Source organism: Alexandromys fortis, unplaced genomic scaffold (assembly GCF_014885135.2).
Source record: "Alexandromys fortis isolate MF-2015 unplaced genomic scaffold, M_Fortis_MF-2015_v1.1 scaffold_3, whole genome shotgun sequence".
Lineage (NCBI taxonomy): Eukaryota > Metazoa > Chordata > Mammalia > Rodentia > Cricetidae > Alexandromys > Alexandromys fortis.
Window position 1 is genome coordinate 10,939,896 of NW_026067909.1, and position 10,118 is coordinate 10,950,013.

Sequence of the window (10,118 nt, forward strand, 5' to 3'; positions counted from 1 at the left end):
AAAATTAAAATTAAAAATAAAAGAAATAGAGTTTAAAATAAAGCCACGTAAAAATGAGAAATACACAGAATCTGGATACTGTATATTATTGTGTTGTCTTTAAATTGTCTGATGGGTGAGGAAGGAGCAAAAGCTGCTAAAAAAGACATTTGATTACAAATGCTGCTGGATTAATCCAACATACATATTTTGAAAATGCCTTGACTTCAAAATCTAAGTCAAAAGGTATGTTACTTTGGAGAAGAGGTTTTGCTTTTGTTTCCACAGAAAGTGAGAGGCTGTTGATTCATTCTGGGCTAAGAAAAATCAGGTTGGATTAAGGAAGACCCCCTGAAGAATCTCCAATAGAAGCAGATGGTCCAGATGATCCAACATTTCAGAGGACCTCTGTTGGAGTTTCCTCTGAGTTCTGCATCCAGAACAGTTTCAAGGCTGCTGGCTGAGATGATCAAGCCTCACAGAATATTCCATTCAGGACTTGACTATAATTCAATATTTTCTTTAGGTCCCCATAAGATTATCAGCTCCCTCAATCAACAGGAAGTATCCTAGAAAACTATGCCATCATTCCCAAAAAGTGCATAATGGATATTTTCTTTGTTTAGAGTTGTGGTTACAAATTGTATGGATAATAGTTAGGAAGAAAGCTAAACAAGTGAGATTCGATTCAAAGTTCTTGTTTTGAAAAAAAATGGGGGTAAGTGCTGTGGGACATTGGTTTTACCCTGTAAAGATTTGTTTCTTGTACTTGTTTAATAAAATGCTGATTGGCCTGTAGCCAGGCAGAAAATATAGGCAGGGCAACTAGGCAGGAAGTAGAGGTGGGGCAATGAAAAAAGAAGAATCTGGAAAGAGAAAGAGTCAATCTGTAGTTGTCGTCCAAACACAGAGGAAGCAAGATGTGAATGCCTCACCGAAAAAAATACCAAGCCACATGGCTAACACAGACAAGAATTATGGCCTAATATAAGTTACAAGAGTTCATAAGAAGCCTGAGCTAATAGGCCAACCAGTTTATAATTAATGTAGGCCTCTGTGTGTTTATTTGGTGATGTAGACGGGTCTTTATCTATCTGTTGTTTCATTGGCTGATTAATAAAGAAAACTGCTTGGCCTGATAAGTCAGAACATAGGTGGGTGGGGTAGACAGAACAGAATGCTGGAAGGGAAATGAGGTCAGACGCGATGAAGCCAGCCACCAGGTCAGACATGCTGAATCTTTCCCGGTAAGCCAGCACCTCGTGGTGCTACACAGATTATTAGAAATGGGTTAATCAAGATATGAGAGTTAGTCAAGAAGAGGCTAGATATAAGAGGCCAAGCAGTGTTTTAAATGAATACAATTTGTGTGTTGTTATTTTGGGTAAAGCTAGCCAGTGGCTGGGAGCTGGGAGGCGGAAGCGGCCCGCAGCTCCTTCTACAATTTGGGACTAAACAGATGTGGGACCTGATGGGACAGAAAGCTCTGCCAACACTCCTGTCTGTAATTTCTCTCATGAATCATTTCATTTCTTCTCTAAAAAATCTTCATTTCTTCTCTAAGAATAGCTTTGGGTGTTTCCCCACTGCTTGTGTGTTTATCTCATGAAAATAGTTCATCTACTGGGCACATATTTCTGTGGGTGGTCAGGAAGATGACTTTTCACTTGGCTGTGTAATTTTGATATATAGTGTATATAATGAGACATGCTTCACAACTGAATCTATTTGTCCCATAAGAGCTGTGTACACTTAAAGACTAACTGCACACAATTACCTCACTTTCACCTCAGAACAAATTCAAACTAGACTAAAGGCTTTTTGTAAATAGATCATAAGTTTGAAACTTTACAGTTACGCACAAGGTCAGAGTCGCAGACATCCAACCAAGGTTGCTACACAAAGCACCCTAAGAAAAGCATGCCAATCTTTTGGTTGCCAGTCTGTTAACAAAAGACCTATGTCTCACAACTTATCTCACTGGGCATTGTACCTCAGCTCTCTGGTCAATGTCTTAGTCCAGTAAGCTTGGATCCTTGTGTTGTCATAGCAATGGCTCAGCTCCCTATCACTTATCCTAGGAATGTGCTTTTGACCAATGAGAGGGTAATGCTTGTATTTTTCTTTGTCGATTCAAGGCTCCTGAAGGAGAAGAGTCTTTAGACTAGAAGAGGAAGCTAGAGGAAGAAGCTAGAAGAAATTAGAAGTAGGACAGGAGAATTAGAATAGAAGCAAAAGAGTAAAGAGGCTTGCTTGGAACAGCATGTGTGAGGGAGTTTGTTCATTCACCCTCAGGTTTTTCTAAGCCCTCCCAACTTGATTTAACATTCTCTCTGAACCCTGAGGGGACATTGAAGTTGGTCCTCAAAAATCCTCATTACCAGAGATTCTCTCTGTGACTTAAAACCTCCTAATGGTTCTCCCTAGAGCTTAAAGCATCACTCAGGAATTTAAGGGGGCCTCTTTTTCCCCCATGCTGTCACTGTGCCTTACAGCTTCCCCAGAATGCCATTGGGGCCTGTGTTGTTTCATAGGTTGTCAACTGTTGTAGCCAGTCTTACTCTGTTTTGCCTACCAGCTCCCAAATAACTACACTGAGACTTCTTTTTAATTAAGAAAGCTCACTCTATAACTTAAGCTTGTTTTTAGCTACCTCTTATAACTTAAATTAACACATTTTAAAAAAATCCATGTGCTGTCATGAGGCTCATTTACCCCATCTAAGTATTGCCTATTCTGCTAGCTCTGCATCTCCTGGCATCTCCACGTGAGTTCACCCTTCTTCTTCCAAGCATTCTCTCTGCCCTGAAAATCCTGCCTAGCTATTGGCCGTTTATCTTTTTTAGTAAACCAATTCGAGTGACAAATCTTCACAATGCACAAATATATTATTCCCCAATATTTCTCCCTTTTATCTAAATAAGAAGGGAATTTTTTAACTCTAATACAATAAAAGTATAAAAATAAGAACAGTTGTCAGGTAAGAATTACATTTAGAATGTCCAGTCCATTTGAATTTTCATATTCAAAGAAAATTCTCTATTATTTATCCTAATTTGGTAAGTCCACAGTTTTATACTAATTTGCCTTCTATCAACACTAAGGAAAAATATAACTATATAGTCTTCAACTCCATCAAAGACACCAGAAGAATATGATATTACCTAAGTAAACAGGAAATGCAATTCAAACCTCTTCCAAAATGACAGAGATGTCTGCCTGGACAGTCACCTGTGGTTTCTCTGCAACTTTGGGGAATCCATCTTTGGCCTATAGACCTAGAAGATCTGGAAGACATTTTTGTGAATCAGGAATTTTTGATGGACTATCCTACCCTGTCTTGGAAAAGTTCAGCAGTTGCTTTCTTTTCCTCCAGTTTAAACAGCATATTGTCAGCAGTTCAGGCAAGGGCAATTTCTTGCCAAAATGGCTAGCTTTCACTACAAAGAAAGCAAACTCTATATTGAACTTCTTTGATGTCTGTCATCCTTTTTTTTGAAGTAAATTGGTACTTCCAGGTACAGATATGTCTCACAGTCATAGAAACCTCAGATTATTAAATATCTTAAGGTATTTGAAGTTCACCTCTCCGTCTATTTTTTTTTTTTTTTTTTTTTTTTTTTTTTTTTNTTTTTTGATTTTGAGACAGGGTTTCTCCATAGCTTTTGGTTCCTGTCCTGGAACTAGCTCTTCTAGACCAGGCTGGCCTCGAACTCACAGAGATCCACCTGTCTCTGCCTCCCAAGTGCTGGGATTAAAGGCATGCACCACCACCGCCCGGCCTTCACCTCTCTATCTAAAGTATATCTTTGCATGACCTTGAAAACATACTTAACATGACTCTAAGTTTAGTTGTTATAGGTGACTATTAACCTGTATTCCTTTATTATTCTAAATAGATTTTAAGGACTAAAGCTTTATATTACATTTTAAAATGAACTGCATAGGTACAAAATCTTAAGCAAGAATATAAACATATACACAGTGTAATAAAAATAACCTTAAATTTGTATCAATATACAAAAACCCATACCAATGTAAAATAATGAGACTAGTGGTTGTTTAAATGTAGACTCAACAATCTACCCTTTTATCTTATCATTTCTATACTATATCTCCCCTTTTTCCTTCAGAAATAGATCCTTGAATCTGTTTTGTTTAGCTTTTTTCCTGACCATGACCAATAAAAACTTGTAATCAATCAATGCCCCTAAATAATGACAAACATCTATAACCCATCGAATGACCAACAGCCATCTACTCCACCTCTTGGGAATGTGAGTATCATAGTTTCTTTACTCTTTCCTGTTTTTTTGAGGGTGTTGGCATATTTAGGAGACTCTGGAAAAGTTGAAATAATGGTCAAGTCCTGGGAGAGCTAGCTGTATTATTTTTTGTCCAGTCCCTGTGCAGTGAGATAGTGCAAGGCTTATCTGAAGTCCTGGCAGGAGTAGTCTGTGAGGCTAGACCATCTCAATCAGGAGCCTTGAAGCTGTTTTGGCTACAGAACTCTAAGGAAACTGTAACAGAGGCCATCTGAGATACTCTATCACCTGGGCCACCTGTTTTCACTGATGTCTGGTCCTGTTGCTCTGAAAATATGTAAACATTCAAAGATAACATACCTATCTGCATTAACACAGATACAGAATGTGTGGTGTGCACAATACAGTTAGAGATGATTTTTGTTTTATGTTTGAGCAGGTAATAGGCATTGTTAGGAATTTTTCCTAACGTGACCTCTCTGCCAATGCAAAAATCCCAATCAAACCAAATTAAAACAAGCCAAATTAAAAATTATCCAGGTTTAATAGGAGTCCTGCACTCTTGGGTGGCCCCGGGGGGGAACCGCTGAAAGGTTGTGAATGCGACCACCAGGAAGAGGGGAAAGAGATCGCATGTTCCTCTTTTGGGAGTTCACTTAAATACCCCATGGGAGTGGTCCTGATCCCCCCCCCCCCACACACACACCCAGGGAGGGGTCAGGACCTAGCATGCTGGAATTTGGAGTCCAGACCAATACAACTCACAAGCCTGGGGGCTGGGGTAGATGTAAGGGGCTGGGGTCTGTGCTCCCAACTTAACATTCTAGACACTTTGGATATAGTGATGACAGGAAATTGAAGTGATAGGCTCTCTATGGAAAAGGGGCATTGACTCAAGTCTGGCTACTTCCTGTGGGTATAGAGGGATGTGGGAAAGGGGAGAGCTAGGTGTTGGTGGGTCCACACTCAGCAAGAGGTGTGGCTGGAAAGGTATCCCATGTACTGTCATCCCGGAGACGTCAGGCATCTGTTCCTTGGGGGAGAAGGCAGATGTCTAGGAAGAAAATATATTGTTATTACCAAAGATGAGTGTGCCAGGATGAGGAGCCGGTAGGCCCTTCATTGTGGCATCCTGGAAAACCGGAGGGTGGAAGGTCCTGTCTGCTGGACAGACCAAGTGTCCTGAGTAGGTGCCCATTTTATCCTGGAGAGATGGTACCAGCATGGGTGTCCCAAGAGCTTGACATTTGAGGGGGTGGTGAGGATTACTGTGTGAGATCCTGTCCACCAAGGTTCAAGAGACCTAGGAGTTAACTGTTTGAGGAGTACTCTGTCCCCTGGGGAGAGTGGGGGCGGTTTAGGGGCAGTAGGGTCTGGTGTGGGGGCAGGGAGACAACTGTCAGTGTGTGAACAGAGGAGGGACCTTAAAAGGGAGAAGTAGGGTAGGTACCCTGCCAGTGGAGGACTTTGAACTAGGAGGTGATGGTTAAGGAGAAAGGGCCTGCCATAAAGCATCTTAAAAGGGCTCAGGCCCATAGGGGAATGTGGGGTGGCTCTGGGGTGAGTAAGGGCACTGGGGAGAAGGGAGGGCCAAGATAACCTGAGTTCAATAGAGATCTTGGTTAGCTGTTGTTTGATGAGTTCATTGGCCCTCTCCACCTTTCCCAAGAATTGTGGATGGTAGGGGGTGTGGAATTTCCAGATGTTGAGAGCTTCTGACACGAGCTCAGTGACCCTGGAAGTGAAGGCTAGCCCATTGTCCATCTGAATGGTTCATGGGACACCAAACCGAGAAATGATGTGGTTTAGGAGTACCTGAGCCACCACATCTGCTGTTCCCCTGGAGGCTGGAAACACTTCTATCCATCCTGTAAAAGTGTCCACAAGTGTTAAGAGATAACGGAGTTTTTTTATGAGTAGGCATAAGAGAAATCAACCTGCCAGTCTTTACCCAGTTGGGGCCCGCAAAGCTGGTGTAGAGACTGATGTCTGTAGAGAGCCCTTTGTGAGTTGGCCTGGGCACACGTCTGGCAGGAGGAGTGAACCTGTAAAAAACAATCTCAGAGATGGGTGGGGTCAAAATGTGCTCCAAGAAGCGGAACAAAGCTTTGGGGAAGCGGCTAAGGATTTCTCAACCCAGTAAAGGTGCTGGGCAAGCAGGTATTACTAAGAAAGAATGAGAGAAAAATTGTCCTGCAAGAATAAAAGGCAGGGCTGGAGAGATGGCTCAGTGGTTAAGAGCATTGCCTGCTCTTCCAAAGGTCATGAGTTCAATTCCCAGCAACCACATGGTGGCTCACAACCATCTGTAATGAGGTTTGGTACCCTCTTCTGGTCTGCAGACACACACACAGACAGAATACTGTATACATAATAAATAAATATTAAAAAAAAATAAAAGGCAGTGGCAAAGTTTTAAGTGGGGAGGAATGGGTCCCATCTATTCCCATAACTGAAATTGGTGAGGGAAACTTAAGGCCTGAGTGAGAATAAAAGTAATGGACTTACCCGCTACCTGTTGCTTTACCCTAGGCTCGGATAGGGTTACGGGATATACCAAGTCTGGGCAGCGTCAATTCTCTGCAAGGCTGAGACGTTTGAAGGCTGGCACAGTTTCACTTGCCAATGTTGGTGAGGCTGGACCTCCGTGGCATGGCATAGAGGACAAGCCCACAGGGGGGCATTGTGATTTCTGGTATCCAGGCTGCTGGCAGATAGGACATAACCTTGGAGGAGGTGTAGTGCAACATCATGCCGCATGACCATTTAGGCCACATTTGAAATAGCTTGCCTGTGAGGTTGACTTAGGCTGGGCTCCACCAGGGTAGAGCCTTGTGGTTGGCTTCCCTTGTTCCCCTTGCTGCGACCCTAGGGCAGCTGCTAAGGCCTGGGCCTGTAGGTTAGCTGCCTGATGTAGCCATGTAAAGGCCATTTTTACCAGTTTTCATGAAGGGGTTTGGGGACCCCCTCAACCTTTCTTAACTATTTCCTAATATCTGGTGCTGACTGAGAAATAAAATGGGTAAGCAGAAGGATTTAGTAGAAAAGGAACCTAGCTGCTTTTCTATCTGAGAGAGATCTGGAAGAGAAAAGGGAACACGGGGAGGATTGGGAGGGGCTAACCCAGTGTGCAGAGGGTGGAGTGATGAGGTAGGGTGGGGAGGGTAAGGTGGACGAGGTGGAAGTTGACCTTGAGCCTCCGGATTTGGGAAGAGAGGGGTAAGACCAGAAAGGAGAGGAATGTGAAGAATGTTGCTCCACTGGAGGGGGTTGGGTAGTGTGGGCTTGAGGGAGTAGGGGAGGGGCCAGGGCCTCTGGCAGCCTGGTGCTGCAAGGTACTGGCTACTGAGGGAGGGGCGAGAGCACAGAGCCCAAACAACCGTGGATGTGGTAAGCTCTATCCATTTGTCAAGGTCCCAGAGGATGGTTGAGGCCAATATTAGTGCATAGGGAAATTAGCCATTTGGGACAGATTGTATCGGACAGGCTCAATTTTAAAAGATTTTGTAAGAGGCATCCCAGGGGAGACAGCGGATCTGGCTTTGAACTGCAAGTGCCCATTTAAAAGTCTATGCCCAACCAAGTGGCCTAAGTCTATTACAGTGCATCCGCTAAAATAGCTCTCAGGCCCAACAAGGTTGTGGAAATTGAATTCTTGGTGTCCTAAAGCAAACAAAGCCCACCTCAGCAGAGCCCAGTCTTGCTGGTCTGGCCGCTACTGAGATCAAACTCTTGGCACGAGCTCGTGGCTTTAACCAGAGTCCAATAAACAGCAAATATGAATACAAAGCATAGACAAGAAAATGGACTCACCAAGACGTAGCTGCTGTCGCCCAGGAGCCGGTTTTAGCATAGTGTGGAGAGCTCAGATTGTAGACTAGGGGACTTTCAACAGTGGCCTAGGGCCACACGGAAAGACCGCCCTACCTGGTGGGACCTCTCTGATGTTAGGAAATTTTCCTAACGCGAACTTCTGCTGACGCAAAAATCCCAATCAAGCCAAATCAAAACAAGCCAAATTAAAAAATATCCAGGTTTAATGGGATTCCTGCGCTCTCAGGTGGCTCTGAGGAGGAACCAGGAGGCCAGGAATGCAGCCACCAGGAGGAGGAGAAAGAGACCACCTGTTCCTCTTTTGGGAGTTTATTTAAATACCCTGTGGGAGTGGGACCTGGCATGCTGGGATTTGGAGTCCAGACCAATACAACTCTCAGGCCTGGGGCCTGGGGGGGGCTATGCTCCCAATTTAACGGGCATAAGTCCATTTGAACTGTATAATCAAACTGTAATATAAATCTCTATCCTTGTCATATGAAAGGATAGCATGTGATGATAAGTTACAAAGGCTCTGTAGCCAACAAGATTTATCATGTCTCAGCTCATCTCGGAGCTGTTCCCATGTCAAGGGATCAGCTTACACATCACCTGCCCTGTAGTCTCTTTTGGGTTCCTTCCCATGTCTATAACCAAGACACTCAGGAGGTGTACCCCAGTAAAATCTGATCTCCACTCATCTGGAAGGAAGCCACAGCCTTTTGTTTCCTGTGAAAATAAAAGCAGAACCTTTCCCCCAATGCAACACATGATCTGACTTAAACCTGCCTGCCATGTGGCTCAGTTCATGGCACACTGGGGGCTCAAGCATGCAGGCAGCTGCAAGGAAATGTGTCTCTATGCCATGCAGGCATGAGAGACACAAGACTGGGAAGGCACATCTGTAGGAGGAGGCCACTTGTTCCTCTCAGCTGCCCAGAACCGAAATAATCACACAGAAACTGGTTATTTAAAACACTGCTTGACCCATTAGCTCTAGCTTCTTATAGGCTAACTCTTATATTAATTCAACCCATTTCTATTAATCTGTATATCACCACATGGCAGTGGCTTACCAACAAAGATTCGGCATGTCTGACTCTGGAGGCTCCATGGCATCTCTCTTTTTCTCTGCCTCCTTTCTCCCAGCATTCTGTTTAGTTTTCCTTGCCTACCTAAGTTCTGCTTTATCAACAGGCCAAGGCAGTTTCTTTATTCATTAATGGTATTCAAGCACACAGAGGGAAACTCCACATCAGACATCTGGCTCCATTTTTGTGTGTTTAGAACCTTTTTAAAAGCTTTCTCAGTTCTTATGTGGATATAGGTGGTCAGACATCGGCACTATTTTTAATTAGACCTGTTGGTTGGTACCACTGGCTCCTCAATAATGACATTGAGACTTATTACTAATTATAAAAACTTGGCTGAAAAACTAGCTCTTACAACTTAAATTAACCCATTTTTGTCAATCTACTTTTGTCTCGTGGCTTTATTTTCTTTACTCTGTACCACCCATGTTGCTTCCTCTCCAACTGGCTGATGACTCTCCCCTTCTTCTTCTCAGCACCCTGTGTGCCTGAATATCCTACATAGCTATTGGCTGTTCGGTTTTTTTTATTAAACTAATCAGAATGCCACATCTTCACAGTGTACAAAAAGATTATTCCACAATATTTCCCCTTTTTTGTCCAAATAAAAAGGAAAAGGTTCTGACTGGGGCCACATATCAGTCACAAGTACTCATAAGGCTCTAAAGCCTTCCAAGGTTTTCACTATGGTGTTGGGCCTTTCCAGGTTCAATAGGTCCTTTGGCATGTCCCAGTTCTCACTGGTGCTAGGCCTGTCCAGATTCTCAATGGGTCCTAAGGCCTTCTCAGGGTCTCACTGGGCCCTAAAACATTCTTCTGGGTTCTCACCCTGCTCTAAACCTTTCCCTGGATCTCACTGGGGCCTCAGTTCTTCCTGAGTTCTCACTGGGACCTAAGACCTTCCCTCAGATCTCAATGGGGCCTAGGCCTTCCCCAGATTCTCAGAGAGGTCTAATGCCACCCCCAGAAT

General features: G+C 43.6%; 1 protein-coding gene across 1 annotated transcript in view; it reads right to left on the reverse strand.

Annotated features, from left to right (window-relative positions):
- Positions 1 to 8,309, reverse strand: part of Ins (insulin) — a 40,979-nt gene extending 32,670 nt beyond the window's left edge. Inside the window, exon 1 of the mRNA XM_050136481.1 lies at positions 8,058 to 8,309. Coding sequence (XP_049992438.1) covers positions 8,058 to 8,097 — 40 coding nt within the window. The 5' untranslated portion in view covers positions 8,098 to 8,309. The remainder of the gene's footprint in view (positions 1 to 8,057) is intronic.
- Positions 8,310 to 10,118: the final 1,809 nt, after the last annotated feature.